This window comes from Xiphophorus couchianus, chromosome 23 (assembly GCF_001444195.1).
Source record: "Xiphophorus couchianus chromosome 23, X_couchianus-1.0, whole genome shotgun sequence".
NCBI lineage: Eukaryota > Metazoa > Chordata > Actinopteri > Cyprinodontiformes > Poeciliidae > Xiphophorus > Xiphophorus couchianus.
In genome coordinates, this window is record NC_040250.1 from 195958 (window position 1) to 212045 (window position 16088).

The following is a 16088-nucleotide window of genomic DNA, read 5'->3' on the forward strand; positions in this document are numbered from 1 at the left end:
GCTCACCTGTTTAGAGGATCAAGGATGGTTCTGATGCAGGTTCAGGGTCTATAATGGAAGGTCAGGGGTCAGGGAGGAGTAGAGGCAGGTGAAGTCGCAGAGAGCCAGGATCTTTAGCCCCTCTTACCCCCCTGCAGGTCCATCCTGACCGGCCTGTTCCCGCCGACCTCCGGCACCGCCTACATCCTGGGGAAGGACATCCGGACAGATCTGAGCGCCATCAGGCAAAGCCTGGGCGTCTGTCCTCAGCACAACGTCCTCTTCAGCATGTGAGTTCTCCCCGCCTTAGCAGCCAGGAACTCCTTCCTCCTTCCACTGATCAGTCACGTGACCCGGTGTGTGGCCCCGCCCCCTACAGGCTGACGGTGGAGGAGCACATCTGGTTCTACGCGCGGCTCAAAGGGCTGTCAGAGGAGCAGGTGTCAGCTGAGATCGAGCACATCCTGCAGGACACGGGGCTGCCTCACAAGCGGCGCTCCAGGACCAGCACGCTGTCCGGCGGCATGCAGAGGAAGCTGTCGGTCGCCCTGGCCTTTGTCGGGGGGGCCAAGGTGGTGATCCTGGACGAGCCCACGGCCGGAGTCGACCCCTACGCCCGCAGAGGCATCTGGGACCTGCTGCTGAAGTACCGGCAGGGTGAGGCTCTCTGGTTGGTTGGTTGGTCTGCTGCTGCTGGGTTTGGTCTCAGGCAGATTAAACGTCCCCCTTCACCCCCGTCAGGCCGGACCATCATCCTGTCCACTCACCATATGGACGAGGCGGACATCCTGGGGGACCGCATCGCCATCATCTCCCACGGCAAGCTGTGCTGCGTGGGCTCGTCTCTGTACCTGAAGACGCAGCTGGGGACGGGATACTACCTGACGCTGGTGAAGAAGGAGGCGGAGCCGTCGCTCAGCTCCTGCAGGAACTCGTCCAGCACCGTGTCCTTCACCAAGAAGGTTGGTTCCAAGCTTAGCATTCGCATACATGAACAGAATGGTGGTGTACACTTAACATGCAGAGACACAAATTCTGGACAATTTACCACAATATATTTTTTCCATTTAAAGCCACAGTTTGTAACTTTTACAAAGAATTTGTTTTTATGTATTTGTCCAAACTGCCATCATGTTTGTGAGACAGATAATCTGATAACCTGTGATCAGATTGACCTCCTCCCTGAGCTGCTGTTACCATCTGAAGAAATAGGCCAAAAACAACCGATCAGAGCCAGGAGGCGGGGCTTAGCGCTGTCAATCAACCACATGTACTTGATGCTAAATGTGCTGATAGTGGAGAAGCAACGTACCATTACAGAGAAACTGTTTATCTGCCATCATCAATTACTATGCTAAGTAGCCTAGCAAGCTGTGTTTGTTTCAGCGCCACACAGAGGATGATTGACAGCGCTAAGACCTGCCTTTATCCAAAACATCTGCATGTGTTTGAACGTCATGGCATGAGTGGTCACATGGTTCCTGTTTAATCCGCTGACCGTCTGGATGTGGTTTCAGGATGAGGAGAGCGCCTCGGTCAGCAGCAGCGACGCCGGACTCGGCAGCGACCATGAAAGTGAGGCAGCCGCCATCGGTGAGCTTCCTGTTTCTGTGCAGCATTTGATTCGCTCACCCTGAGCTGGAGCTGATGGCTTCCCATTTCTCTGTCCTCAGACCACGCCGCCGCCATCTGCACGCCGCCGGACTCGTCCTCGGTCTCCGGCCTGATCCAGCACCACGTCCCAGCCGCCCGCCTGGTGGAGGACCTGGGACACGAGCTGACCTACGTCCTGCCATACAGCGCCGCCAAGGACGGCGCCTTCGTAGCGCTCTTCAGAGAGCTGGACCTGAAGCTGCAGGAGCTGGGCATCTCCAGCTACGGCGTGTCCGACACCACACTGGAGGAGGTGCGGCGCCTGGAACTGGCTTCCTGCTGTAGCTCAGAAACAGGATCTTCATCTGCTAACAGCCTCTGATCGTTTCTCATTTGGCAGATTTTCCTGAAAGTGGCTGAAGATAATGGAGTGGACACTGAAGTACCCTCAGGTGAGCAGGAAGTAGGCAACAAACAGCATATAAACATTAGCATACTGACCCTTCAGGTTGGATGCTTTCCAGATTTCCCATAAGCCCCTTGAGTTTCAGGACGACCGCTGTTTTTTTCAAGATAGCTGCCATTTTTGAGCCTTTTAAACCATTTATTATCTTAAAATGTTCCCCCATCTTCATGAGTTGGGTGAATTTTATGTCTCATGAAACTGTAAAGTGATGAAATGCAGCAGAATCAGAAACGGAGAACTTTACTTTTGGCGGGTCTCAGAATCAGTTGCAGATTCTTTGAGACGTTGATGTGGAATAATCTCTCCTATGGTAGAGACTAACGGGGATCCTTTAATGAATAAACAAACTGGAAAGAAAAGAAGACAGACAGACAAATTAATGGTTAGCATAAAATAAAAGCCAGGATGCACGTCTCTGCGTTCAGATGGGACACTTCCTGTTTGGCGGCGCAGGAGGACTCACGCCTTCGGAGGCGGCGACCATCAGAGCTGCCTGAGGCCAAACACTGACAACGACTGCAACGACTCCGATGGAGACGCCGGTACAAACGCACCCCAGCAGCCCACTGAGGGTCAGGTGACCGGTCAGGTGACCCGCCGTGTTTCCTGTCAGACTGCAGGGAGACGGACTGGCTGGGCGGCACTGAGGGGAAAGGTTCGGTCCAGGTGACTGGTTGGAGCCTGAAGAGGCAGCAGTTTGTGGCACTGATGTGGAAGCGCTTCCTGTACGCCCGGCGCTCCAGGAAGGGCTTCTTTGCTCAGGTAGCTCCTCCCCTGTGACCCGCCGTGCCGCGGCCGGAGTGTGTGTCCCCTCGGCGTCTGAGTTGTCCATGTGTTCCCAGATTGTCCTTCCGGCCGTGTTCGTCTGCATCGCCCTGGTCTTCAGCCTCATCGTCCCTCCGTTCGGGAAGTACCCCAGCCTGGAGCTGCAGCCCTGGATGTACGAGGAACAGGTGACCTTCTTCAGGTACGCCGCCGCCACAGGCCAGCTTTGTGGCCGTCAGCTTGCCGGTTTGAGTCTGACTCTCTGCCAGCAGTGATGACGCTCCAGGGGACACCAACATGCAGAAGTTACTTAGCGCCCTGTTGGACCCGCCGGGCTTTGGGACACGTTGCATGGACGGGTATTCCATCCGGTAAGAACGCCGTTCTTCAGGAAACCTGGCATCTTCCTTCCTGGCTCCATCCCTTCCTTCATGGCTCCGCCTCTTCCCTCATGGCTCCGCCTCTTCCTTCATGGCTCCATCCCTTTCCTCCTGGCTCCACCTCTTCCTTCATGGCTCCGCCTCCTCCTGACTCCTGACCTGTCTGTTTCTGGCACCCGTCAGGGAGGCGCCCTGCACCATGGGGGACGATGACTGGAGCACCCCCCTGGTCCCTGACAGCGTCAAGCAGCTGTTCAGCTCCAGGAACTGGACCATGGAGCATCCGTCGCCGGCCTGCTCCTGCACCTGTGACGGCAGGAAGAGGATGCTGCCTGACTGCCCGGCAGGAGCCGGCGGTCTGCCGCCACCTGAGGTTAGAGCCACACGGAGATAACGGGGTCAGGGTACGGGGTCTCCCCCCATCAGCAGCAAAATCCACTAAACCTTCAGGTTGATTCCCTCTGAGAACTGGTTCTGGACCAAAACAGAACAGAACCACCTGTTGCTGCCATCTAGTGGAACAACAAGCAAACTACAGCAGGATGTGATGAAATGTTTCAGAACCATTATGAAAATGAATAAAAACTCCATCAAATAAATTAACTCACTTATTTATGCATTTATTTAATTGTTTATTTCATAACTTTTGTATTTTGTAAAACTGTTAGGTGTTTTATGGACTTTTAGCTTTTAGCTCCATTTTTTTCAGGTTCTAATAATATTTCTTGTTATAGTCAAAGTAGGAGGCAAAGTTTTAAAAAATAACATCCATGAAATACGTAAAGTAGCTTTACAAAATAAAACATAATAATGTGATAAATAAATTAAGCTTTGCTTTAAAAACTTAATTTGTTTTTTTTTCAGGGGTTCATTTATTTAATTTAGTTATTAAATAATAATGACATTAAGTGGCCCGGTTCTTTGTGGGTCTGGCGGTTCTGTTCATGTTCTGTCTGGGTCCAGATGAAGCTGAGCAGCTCAGACACTCTGCAGAACCTGACAGGACGGAACGTCTCGGACTACCTGGTGAAGACGTATGCTGACATCATCGGGAAGAGGTGAGCCAATCAGCACTCACCTGGATAAACTCACCTGAGCAGCTGCTGGACTCAAAGCTTTCTGTCTCCTCTGCAGCCTGAAGAACAAAGTATGGGTCAACGAGTTCAGGTGTGGTTCTGGTTCTGCTTCAGACGGTTCAGTCGGACCTGGGTCAGCAGCCGCTCAGGCGTTCTCTCTGTCTGCAGGTATGGAGGCTTCTCATTGGGCGCCAGGAGCACACAGGTCTTTCCTGCAGCCAATGAGGTCGATGACGCCATCGAGAGAGTCCGAAAGGTTTTTGAGTTACAGAAGGTCAGACCAGAACCAGAACATTCTGGACCTCAGAGGCGGTTCTGCTGGTCCTTCAGGAATGAAACTGGGCTTTTTCTGCAGGGTTCTGCTGCAGACCGGTTCCTGGACAATCTGTCCGGCTTCATCAATGGGCTGGACACCAAGAACAACGTGAAGGTATGACCGGAACCGGGTTCTGCTCCGCATCTGCCTGATCTTCCCCCAGGAAGAGTTTTAGCCTGAGTGAAAACGAACCGTCTGAAGAATCCTGACGGGTTCAGAAAAACAGAAAAAAGGTTTTTGTGTTTTGTCAGCCTTCCTGATGACCATGTTTGGACGGTTTCACCGAAGCTACGTTGCTAGCAGCAGTAGCATGGTGGCTCATTCAGGTTCATTCATTACAGTAATAATCGGTTATGGAGCGGGTCCAAACCGTTCTCTGCAGCCATGCTGGTTCTGTTGAGAACTGCAGAGAAAGGTTGGAGCGCAGAGGTGAGGCGGTTCAGCGAGGCTCAGAGGTGGAGCTGCAGTCCGATTGGTTCAGGTGAAACTGAGCTCAGGTCAGTTCTGCTGCTGGTTCCAAACCTTCTGGGTTTGGAACCAGCAGCAGATAAACGCTAATCAACACTCTGAGGAGGCTGAGGTGAGACAAACACCTGGCAGAGTGAGACCTGAGCTGACTGAGCGGCTACACTGACAGGTGGACCTACAGGTGGACCTACAGGTGGACCTACAGGTTTACCTACAGGTGGACCTACAGGTGTGTCCTCCTGACTGTCCTCAGATTTGGTTCAACAACAAAGGTTGGCACAGTGTGGCTGCCTTCATCAACGTGTTGAGCAACGGCGTCCTGAGAGCCAACCTGCCGCCAGGTGCGGAGCCCGGTCGCTACGGCATCACTTCCTTCAACCACCCGCTCAACCTGACCAAGGAGCAGCTGTCCCAGGTGGCGCTGTGAGTACACACACCTGGACACACACCTGGAGGAAAAGCACACCTGAGTGAACCCCACCTGTTGTTGTTTTTTGGTGCTGGTTTCCAGGGTAACGACCTCGGTGGACGTCCTGGTGTCCATCTGCGTGATCTTCGCCATGTCCTTCGTCCCGGCCAGCTTCGTAGTCTTCCTCATCCAGGAGCGCGTCAGCAAAGCCAAACACATGCAGTTCATCAGCGGCGTGCATCCGCTGCTCTACTGGCTGGCCAACTTCACCTGGGACATGGTGAGGTCGCTAAGCCCCGCCCCCCCCGCCACCCAGCCACGCCCGCTGACGTCTCTGTCTCTCTCCGCAGTGCAACTACTGCGTCCCAGCAACGCTCGTCATCCTCATCTTCATCTGCTTCCAGCAGAAAGCCTACGTCTCCTCCAGCAACCTGCCGGTTCTGGCGCTGCTGCTGCTGCTCTACGGGTCAGAACCACAGAACCACACAGAACAGAACCGCATAGAATGTACATCAATTTTTACCTTGTCTGCACTGCAAAAACACAAACTTTACCAGGTATTTTTGTCTAGATTCTAATGCTAATATCTTAGTTCATTTGCTTTAAGTCAGTAATCCTTCGTATTGATGAAAAAGTTCTGCTAGCAGATTATTTCACTCAGATTAAGTGAAATAATCTCATTTCCTGTAAGAGGAACTTGTAGTTTTTCATCAAAGCTTTACAAGTCTTTACCAGCCCTCACCTGTCCAGCTCCGGGTTTTATTGAGGGAAAAGTTTCTTATCCGTCGTGTCTCCAGCGCAGTGCATGCTGGGAAATGCGGTCCGGTCAGTTCGTCTCAGTAAAATGGACGCCCAAGAACAGAGAGAAAGTCAGAGAAATAAAGGATGGGAAGATGAAGAGTCCAAATGCAGCAGACGATGGAAGGATCTGCTCTAGTTTAAAACCAGAACTGCCGGTTCTGGTTGTGGTATTGGACCTGGTTCTGGTTCCGACGGTCTGTGTCTGCTCTCCAGCTGGTCCATCACGCCCCTCATGTACCCGGCCTCCTTCTTCTTCAAGATCCCCAGCACGGCCTACGTGGTCCTGACCAGCGTCAACATCCTCATCGGCATCAACGGCAGCATCTCCACCTTCGTCATGGAGCTGTTCGGCGACCACGTGAGTCTTCCTCTCGCCTGGCCTTCAGGTGGAGCGTGGGCGTAGATCTGACTTCCTGTTTCCTGCAGGAGATCGGCGGCATCAACGACATCCTGAAGAACGTCCTGCTGGTCTTCCCTCACTTCTGCCTCGGCCGCGGCCTCATCGACATGGTGAAGAACCAGGCGATGGCCGACGCCCTCGAGAGATTCGGTGAGACGCAGCTCTCCGCTCCAGGTGTTCCCCACCTGGGCCAGGTAGATGACTGCCGTTGTGTTCCAGGTGAGAACAGGTTCCGGTCGCCCCTGGACTGGGACATGGTGGGAAAGAACCTGTTCGCCATGGCGGTGGAGGGCGTGGTCTTCTTCATCATCACCATCCTCATCCAGTACAGGTTCTGCATCAAGCCCAGGTGAGGTCTGGTTCTGATCCTCATTGGAAGCTCACCTGGGTCAGTTTGATGTTACCTGAAGTGTTTCTGTGTGAAGGCCCGTCAGTAAACTCACCAAACTGGGACCACTGGGAGAGGAGGACGAGGACGTTGCGCGTGAGAGACACCGCATCGTCCAGGGCCTGGGACAGGGGGACATCCTGGAGCTCCGGCAGCTCACCAAGGTCTGGAGAGGTCCAACACCTGGACAGGTCCAACATTTGAACTGGTTTAAACACCTGACCTGGTTTTTGTCCTCCAGGTGTTCAAGCGGAAGCAGAAGCCGGCGGTGGACCGGCTGTGTGTCGGGATTCCTCCTGGAGAGGTGAGGCTGACTTCCTGCTTCAGGGGGAGAACCAGAACCTGCAGCTGACTTACATCCTGTCTGTCTGGTTCTGTTGGGTTCTGCCTGGTTCTGGTCCAGTGCTTCGGTCTGCTCGGTGTGAATGGAGCTGGAAAAACCACAACCTTCAAGATGCTGACAGGAGACACCCTGGTGACCAGCGGAGAGGCCTTCCTGGCCGGCAAGAGGTGAGGGACCCGCTGGGTCCACTAACACCACCTGAGGGCGCCGTAGGACAGGAAGTGATCACCCTGTGGGACAGGAAATTCTCATCCTGCTTCCTGTGTGTCTGCAGCATCCTGCGGGAGATCGAGGACGTCCACCAGAACATGGGCTACTGCCCTCAGTTTGACGCCATCAACGAGCTGCTGACAGGAAGAGAGCACCTGGAGCTGTACGCCATCCTCAGAGGCGTCCCGGAGGGGGAGGTCTGCGACGTGAGTCCCGGTCACACCTGGTGACACACCTGCTGGGCGGGGCTGTGGTGCTGGCCTCTGATTGGCTGTTTTGTTGGCAGGTGGCGGAGTGGGGCATCAGGAAGCTGAGTCTGCTGAAGTACGCCGATAAGAGAGCAGGAAGCTACAGCGGAGGAAACCTGAGGAAGCTGTCCACTGCCATTTCTCTGATCGGAGCGCCCCCTGTGGTCTTCCTGGTAAACCCCCCCCCCCCCCCCCCCCCCCCCCACACACACACACACACACACCAAGTAGCCGAAGAAGAGCTTCAGGTGTGATCAGGATGCCCCGCCCCCTCCTCCACCTGTTCTGCAGGACGAGCCGACCACAGGGATGGACCCCAGGGCCCGACGGGCCCTTTGGAACTGCATCCACAGCGTCATCAAGGAGGGCCGCTCCATCGTCCTCACCTCACACAGGTGAGACGTCCTCAGTGTGTCTTCAGTCTGTCCCAGCAGAGGGACGGAGGACAGCGTCACTGACTGTGTGTGTGTGTGTGTGTGTGTGTGTCCGCGCTGCAGCATGGAGGAGTGTGAGGCTCTCTGCACCAGGATGGCCATCATGGTGAACGGCAGGTTCCGATGTCTCGGCAGCGTCCAACACCTGAAGAACAGGTACCGCAGCTGGATTTCAGAATAAGAGCGCTTAGTTTTTAGAGGTTCTGTCATGCCTACTGACCGCCAGCAGGTGGTGCTGAGAGCACTGAATGTTCCCTTTGCTGATGGTTGTGTGTTGGTGTCTATGAATGAGTGGGTCAAGGCAGGCTGGATCTGTTGCCTCGCTCTTTGTGCCACCAGATGAAGCTCTGCCCTTTCATACACTTATGAGGTTCTACAGGCTGTTGCGAGGCGAGAGCGGTTTACATCAACAGACCTGACAGATGCATATTTTCATGCACGTATTCAGCAGAACATTGCTGCATTGTCAGACTTGCCTCTGCAGGGTGTTCACTCTGTGTGACGGCACCCCTCCCTCCTCTGCAGGCCTGTAGAGTGAAGGTTCTTCCAGACTTCGCTGACCGGCTTCCTGAGCGAATACATCTCACGATATGAGTTGCCTGCTTGAAGAAGAGCTGCCTGATTCCATCTCAGCCACTTTTCTTTCTGTGTTTTGAGGTTCATCCTCCATGATGGCTTACCTGTCTGTTTAAAGGGTGAATGACATACTTGTTACAGAGAGGTGCTCACGACAGACGCTAGCTCCATGGGAAGGCGGCGGTGTGGTAACACCAGGAGGTTCTGGGTCGCTGGTGTCGAATGTGCTGGAGCTGTGCATTTGGCTTTCAGGCACTTTTTGCCCCTTTCTCTAATTCGCCTACTCTTGGGAGGATGTTGCTGGTAGCTCTGTATTGGCCAGCACAGCTGTGGCTCTCACTTCTACAGAGTCTGTATCATCGGACCAGGAGAGATTTGCTTTCTCTGCTGGGTGGACTGACTCCGGCTGTGGCCACCAGGAGGCCTGAGCAGCAGCTGATTGGATATTCAACTCCTGGCAGACACAGGGCACCTTGTACTGGTCAGCAATGTGAAAACAGGTGGCGTCAGTTTTCCCATCGATGTTCTGCCTGCAGTGATGATCCAGTCTGTGCGGTCCCGACTAATCTGGCACTCTTCTTGATAAGGGCCGTTCTCCTCCGACGCTTAGGGCAGCCATTCTTAACCATAATGCTGCGGCCCACATTTGGTCCGCTAGCGCCGCCTAGAGGTCCGCAAGAACCCCCATGTTTTTACCAATGGGCCACGGTGTGGTAAAGTTCACAGAAACCAGTCGTCGGAATTCAGGCGCTCAGATACAATACAAGTTTCCACCACATGGTGGCAGTGATGTGCTGTCAGTAGTTAATGAGCTCTAATGGCAGGACCTGCACAGCGACCGCTGTCTAAGAAAAGCACAACACATCACAAAGGACACTTCTCACCCCGGACCTTCTCTGTTCACACTGCTGCCTTCAGGCAGAAGATACAGAGCAACCAGAACCAGAACCAACCGTCTCAGAGACAGTTTCTACCCGATAGCAATAACAAAACTAAATGCAATCAAAAACAACCATTAATCATCATGAATGATGTATGTGAGAATGTGGCTGTTCTTACTTTTCTTTTTTTTGCCAGTTTGTTGATTCTTGCGTTGTGTGTGAATTGTGAGACAGTTATTTTTTGTTTTCGGGCATATGCACCGACTGATGGCACCCTTTGAATTTTGTTGTCCTTGTGACAATGACAATAAAGATTTATCTTATCTTATCTAATGAGCAGAAAAGAAACCAGGCGGTACTGGAGACATATTTAGTGTGAAAATATTTAGTGTGAAAATATTTCCATCTCCACGCTCAGGGCTGAAGCTCCTCTTCCCATTAACAACCAGTGAACCCAGTGGATCAGGATTCTCCTCTATGGCTTCAACAAAAACCAAAACTCGAAACACTCAGACCGGACTCAGACGGGACCCAGACGGGATCCGGAACGGACACAGACGGGACTCGGACCGGACCCAGACCGGACTCAGACCGGACTCAGACCGGACCCAGACTGGTTCTGATGCGTCCGGGAGGAATAAAAACAGATCGGTAGTTCGTCCAAAGATAAACGGTTATGGTTGTTTATTTGTTACAATATGGAGGACAGATTCTGGTTCTTGCTGTTGAAGCAGTTTTCAAATTAATTTGGAGATTATTTTTCTATATTTTCTTTAGCACTTTAAATTATTTCTCAACAATAAAATTCATTGGATTATTTATTTTAATGCATTTAATTTGAGCACATAATTTAATTTAAACAATTGCCACATTTTTCCCGGTTCTTTGAATCTTAAATCATCTTGATGGCACAACGCATATTACAATTTTGTTTTTATTTTTTATCATTTAACTGTTTATTAGTATTTTTCACTTTTGTTTACATACACAATGTACATGAACACTTCACATTCAACATAACATAAAACTTTCGCTTGGGAGCTATTCCTCTATTTGACCTTTGACCCGTCTAGTTTCTCTAGTTCTTTATTTTTGTCGTTGTCCATTTCATCCACTTTTCTTCCTTTTGTGTTTGCTGAAGTCTCAAACGATGTCAGTTTTTCCATAATGTAGATTTCTTCTATTATTCCAGTCCATTGTTCTGCCTCTCCCCATTTCCTAGTAATAGCTTTCTTGCTAGCTGTTAACATCATCTTAGATAATTGTCTTTTACCCTTACTTTATATTGTTAAAATTGCAAAGATATAGTACCACACTATTCATAGGAATATCATATCCCAGAATCTTGTTTCATGTACATTTTTCCAAAATTGAGCAATTTTAGGACAGTACCAGAATATGTGAGAATGATCGGCGCTCATTGATCCACGGTTCATGTTTGTGTCCTTATATCTATTCTTGACTTTAGGTGTGATGAAAAATCCTATTAGATTTTTCCATGTGAATTCCCTCCATATCCATGAATTGGTGAATATCTGATGTGTTCCCCACATATCCAACCAATCTTCATCTGAAATTGTCATGTTAAGCTCTGATTCCCACTTTTCTTTTATGTACTTAGTTGAATGTTTGTTCGTCATCAGTTTTTGATATAGAGTAGAGATCAGAGGTGGGGACTCGAGTCACATGACTTGGACTCGAGTCAGACTCGAGTCGTTAAAATCACGACTTGAGACTTGACTTGAAGAAATGCTCAAAGACTCGGACTTGACTTTGACTTTCATGCCATTGACTTGGGACTTGACTCGACTTGAAGCTGTTTACTTGAAAAGACTTGATATTTTTTACTCAAAGTCTTAAAATTTAAAACACATTATTTATAAAGTGGCGTCATTAATTAATGTCACTCATTCCGTATCAATATGCGCAGACCGTCACTATGGTTTTCCTCTCTCCTTATGTATGTATGTGTACGTAGCTGCAGCACAACCAATCAAATTAACAGGATTTGGACGTTTAATAAAACGCGGCACAGCTACAGAGCTCAGGGAACGAAATACGAAATAACCGCTCGAATATGCTTCCGCGAGTAATTTCTTTTGGCTACGTGGGTTATGAACTTTCGACTAAAAAACGAACTGCAACTTGTAAAACATGCAAGAAGAGAATATCGGATGGAGATGCCACGACGTCCAACTTTGTCCGGCATTTGAAGCTTCACAAAGATCGGTAGGTGGCGCTTTTCTTTTGCTGTAAGATAGCTGACTTTAGCTAACTTCGTGTTAGCATGTGTACTCCGGGTTAAATTGGTGATTATTTACCATAAATCCGGTCCTTCAAATGCCTCCACAAATAATGTGCACCGTGTTAGCTCAGGAAGCCGGTGGATAGTGAGCGGGGCTCCGGAACAGAAAGCAGATTCTGGACCTGAACACAGGGAACAGAGTCTCTCTGTCCCATCATGATGATGAGCCGGGTCTAGTATCATCTAAGGATGGTTGGTGTATTTGAAGACATCTACGTTGGGAAATTATATTGACAATATATTGTTTTGACAGGTCAGAGAAAAGAGGAAAAAACTGCTGTTATGGTTCTTTGTATTGTGCTGTGGAAATGTCAGCATTTTCCTCTTTCTTATTGAATATCAAGTTTAACAGAACTGGGCAATAAAGTGGTCCAATTTAAAAATGTTTTTATACTTTGTGTTCAGCTACACATGTTCTATCATTTGAGATAAATACATATTTTAAAACGAACAAATGGTCTATTATTTGAATTTTATGTATAATTGCAAATTATAAAAAAAATAATAATAAAAACGACTCGAAATGACTTGAAATTAAAGGTTCCTGACTTGAGACTTGACTCGACTTTTGCCTGTCTTTACTTGAGACTTGACTCGGACTTGAGGACAAAGACTTGAGACTTACTTGAGACTTGCAACACAGTGACTTGGTCACACCTCTGGTAGAGATTATTTAAATTTTTGTTCCACTGAATGAATTTATCACAGCTTTAATCACCCCATTCACTTCCAGAGGGATCCCACCTGATTTCTGTCTTATAATAGTCTCTCAATTGCAGGTACCTGTAAAATTCATGTTTATCTAAATTATACTTCTCCTTCATTTTCTGAAAACTCTCCAGCTCCCCGTGTGTCTGAAGGGTAAGCCATCCTGTGACCCCTTTGCTTATCCATTGTTTGAACCCTTTATCATACATTGCTGGTTTGAAATCGCTATAATATGCTTCCCACCTGAGCATTTTCATTTCTTTCTTTATCCTGTGTTTTTTTAATGTTTTGAATCATAATTCCAGTGTAAACACTGTAATTGGATCCATGTATTTCTTGATATTCTCATATCTATCTTCATCCCCAATAACACTTTGAATTGGGTATCCTCCAAACTCTTTCTCCATATCTTTCCTCTTAGCTATGTAGTCTGGTGTGCACCAGCATATGACATGTCTGAGCTGAGCTGCACAGAAGTTCTCCCTTAGTTTTGGGAGACCCATAACCCCCCCTGTCTTCGGTAGCTGAAGAGTTTCATATTTCACTCTAGGTTTTCTGCCACCCCAAATGAATTATCTTGTCCCAGAGGAGCCTCTATTGGTAATGGCTGGAACAAATGCAGAAGTTTTGCTTGCACATTTATTTTAATAGTTTCAATTCTTGAGTTCAGATCCAAGGGCAGAGTAGTCCATCTATCTATATCTTTTTGTATCTCTTGGCTTATTTTATCGTAATTTGCTTTGTACAGTGTAGATAACCCTTTGGTAATGTTAACCCCTAGGTATTTAATTTCCTTCATATTCCATTTGATTGGAAATGTTTCCTGAATTTCTTTTATATATATATTCCTTTATTTAATCAGGTAAACCCCGTTGAGATCTAGATCTCATTTTCAAGAGGGACCTGAGCAAAATATTTGCAATACATAGCAACCTGGTTACAAGATAAAAACAATTAATACATATGCACAATGGAATGTAATCGAGTGTTAGAATTTGTGTTTTGGTTACATTAATTTTATATCCTGAAAGACAACCATACTTTCCAAAGAGATTCATCAGCGCTGGTAGCGATTAATTTGGCTGTTCAAGGAAAGTTATTACATCGTCTGGAAAAAGCCATATTTTGTGTTCCTCTCCATTTACTATAACTCCCTTCATGTTATGGTCTTGTGGTCCTGCCGGCGCCGAGAGCGAACAGTGCAGGTGATGGACAGCGCCCCTGTCTGGCTGATCTTTGTATGTTGAATTTGTCAGTCAGGTTTCCGTTTATTTTAATTCTCGCTGTGAGGTGATGATATAATGTCTTTATACACTGTATTGATTTATTACTGAATCCAAATCGCTGTAATGTTTTATATAGAAATTCCCAATTTACTAAATCAAATGCTTTTTCTGCATCAACACTTACTAGTAAGGTACTTTGTTTCTTCAGCTGCGCTTGATCTACTATATGTAGAACTTTTCTAATATTATCATGTTTGACGTCCTCATAAATCCTGTTTGATCTTCCTCTATCAATTCTGTTACAAAGGTATTTAATTTATTAGAAATAATGGTTGTGTAAATCTTATAATCTACGTTTAACAGTGAAATTGGTCTATAATTGCCACAGTGTTCCTGATCTGTTCCTTGTTTTGGGATGACTGAGATGATACTGTAGCTTCACTCCATGATGGAGGGATTTTATTGTTATTGAGGGTCCAGTTGAAAGAAGCAGGAAGTTCTGGCGTCAACTCTTCTCTAAACATCTTGTACCACTCTGCCGGGTATCCATCACTGCCTGGCGATTTATTATTATTATTATTTTTTTTTTATACTCTTTATTTAACATTTTTCATTATAATGAAACATAAAACACAAACAGAACTTGGGGCACTGATACATATATAAATAAAAAGAAAATAAAAAGTTATGCTTCCTTGTTATTGTATAGCAGCCATTTAGACCAGCATTTGTTGTAAAAGTGTCCTTTTATATGTAAAAGATATGTCAGTTTTTCCATTGAGTGAATCTCCTCCATGACTTCCCGCCAATGGTCTCGCTGGGGAGGGAGTTTCTTTAGCCAAGAGCGTGTAATAGCTTTTTTGCTTGCAATTGATAGAACTTTAAAAAGATACTCATCTTCTTTTTGAAATACTTCTCCAGACATCAGCCCCAACAGAAAAATTCTGGGGTCTTTGGGGATGACATACCCCAAAATTATCCCGATAGTCTGACAGATTCCATCCCAGTAAGGTGCCAACTTTGGGCAGGACCAAAATACATGAGAGTGATTGACGTTCTGTTGGCCACATTGCCTCCAACATTGCTGATCTTGTCCTCTATGTCTACTAGTAATTTGAGGTGTGATTAAGTATCTAATTAAGCACTTCCATCCAAATTCCTTCCATCTTTTAGAACTGGTAGATGTCTGTTGTGTCACACACATTGAAAGCCAATCACCCTCTGTAACTTTTACTCTCAATTCCCTTTCCCATTTAGACTTAATATTCAAGGTGTTATTTCCATTATCTTTCTGCAACCCTTTATATAGTTTGGAAACAGTTTTACATGGGAGATGAGTATAAGCATTTGTAAAAAATGTTATAATAGCATTACCTTCTGGAGGAACACCTTTCTTTATTTTAGTATTGTAAAAATGTCTTACCTGAAAATATTTAAATAAATCTCTGTTCTCAAGATTATAATCCCTTTTCATTTGCTCAAATGTTTTAAAGGTGTTCCCTTCAACAAACTGGCACAAAGCCACAAGTCCTCTATCTTTCCAGGATAAAAAAGAGGAATCTAATTCTCCTGGCCGAAAGTTTGAGTTACAGGAGGGCCACATTAGGAGTCCAGTGTCATCTGTCAATTTGTACCTGTCAACCACCTCTTTCCAGATTAACAACGTGTCTTCAACTATACCATTCCCATTTTTGTCTGTAACTATTTTATCTCCCAGTCCTGTTTGGGGTTGGACCCCACCTTGCCTAAGTTCAATCTGTTTCCATCCAGTCTCCATTTCTGAGGAGCACCAGCAGACCATAAATCTCATCTGAGATGCATAATAGTATTCCCTCAAATTTGGAAGGGCCAGACCCCCTTGGTCCCTATTAATTTGGAGTGATTTAAATTTTATCCTTGGTCTGGTCCCGGCCCAAATAAATCTTGAGATCAACCTGTCCCAGGCATGAAACTGTGCGCCAGATATTCTAATAGGTAATGACATGAAAAGATATAAAAAACGAGGAAGCAAATTCATCCTCACTATTTCCATCCTAGCTGTGAAATCCAGCAGTAACCTTGCCCAGGCTGTCAAGTCTTTTTGTATGGTTTCAGTAAGATTACCAAAGTTCAAACT

At 47.4% G+C, this 16088-nt stretch overlaps 1 protein-coding gene across 2 annotated transcripts in view; it reads left to right on the top strand.

Moving 5' to 3' along the window:
- abca1b (ATP-binding cassette, sub-family A (ABC1), member 1B) overlaps nucleotides 1–16088 on the top strand; it is a 45933-nt gene that overhangs the window by 17596 nt on the left and 12249 nt on the right. The window contains exons 21-48 of one of the 2 annotated variants that reach the window (XM_028009623.1): nucleotides 138–269; nucleotides 359–636; nucleotides 721–941; nucleotides 1497–1572; nucleotides 1653–1885; nucleotides 1973–2024; nucleotides 2464–2580; nucleotides 2652–2800; nucleotides 2881–3005; nucleotides 3073–3174; nucleotides 3367–3556; nucleotides 4147–4241; nucleotides 4318–4350; nucleotides 4428–4533; nucleotides 4615–4689; nucleotides 5297–5466; nucleotides 5555–5732; nucleotides 5803–5918; nucleotides 6467–6611; nucleotides 6680–6803; nucleotides 6873–7002; nucleotides 7079–7205; nucleotides 7283–7345; nucleotides 7445–7551; nucleotides 7659–7800; nucleotides 7881–8015; nucleotides 8134–8237; nucleotides 8340–8432. In XM_028009623.1, the coding sequence (XP_027865424.1) occupies nucleotides 138–269; nucleotides 359–636; nucleotides 721–941; nucleotides 1497–1572; nucleotides 1653–1885; nucleotides 1973–2024; nucleotides 2464–2580; nucleotides 2652–2800; nucleotides 2881–3005; nucleotides 3073–3174; nucleotides 3367–3556; nucleotides 4147–4241; nucleotides 4318–4350; nucleotides 4428–4533; nucleotides 4615–4689; nucleotides 5297–5466; nucleotides 5555–5732; nucleotides 5803–5918; nucleotides 6467–6611; nucleotides 6680–6803; nucleotides 6873–7002; nucleotides 7079–7205; nucleotides 7283–7345; nucleotides 7445–7551; nucleotides 7659–7800; nucleotides 7881–8015; nucleotides 8134–8237; nucleotides 8340–8432 (3618 nt within the window). The remainder of the gene's footprint in view (nucleotides 1–137; nucleotides 270–358; nucleotides 637–720; nucleotides 942–1496; nucleotides 1573–1652; nucleotides 1886–1972; nucleotides 2025–2463; nucleotides 2581–2651; nucleotides 2801–2880; nucleotides 3006–3072; nucleotides 3175–3366; nucleotides 3557–4146; nucleotides 4242–4317; nucleotides 4351–4427; nucleotides 4534–4614; nucleotides 4690–5296; nucleotides 5467–5554; nucleotides 5733–5802; nucleotides 5919–6466; nucleotides 6612–6679; nucleotides 6804–6872; nucleotides 7003–7078; nucleotides 7206–7282; nucleotides 7346–7444; nucleotides 7552–7658; nucleotides 7801–7880; nucleotides 8016–8133; nucleotides 8238–8339; nucleotides 8433–16088) is intronic. The other variant, XM_028009624.1, reaches the window with a different exon arrangement.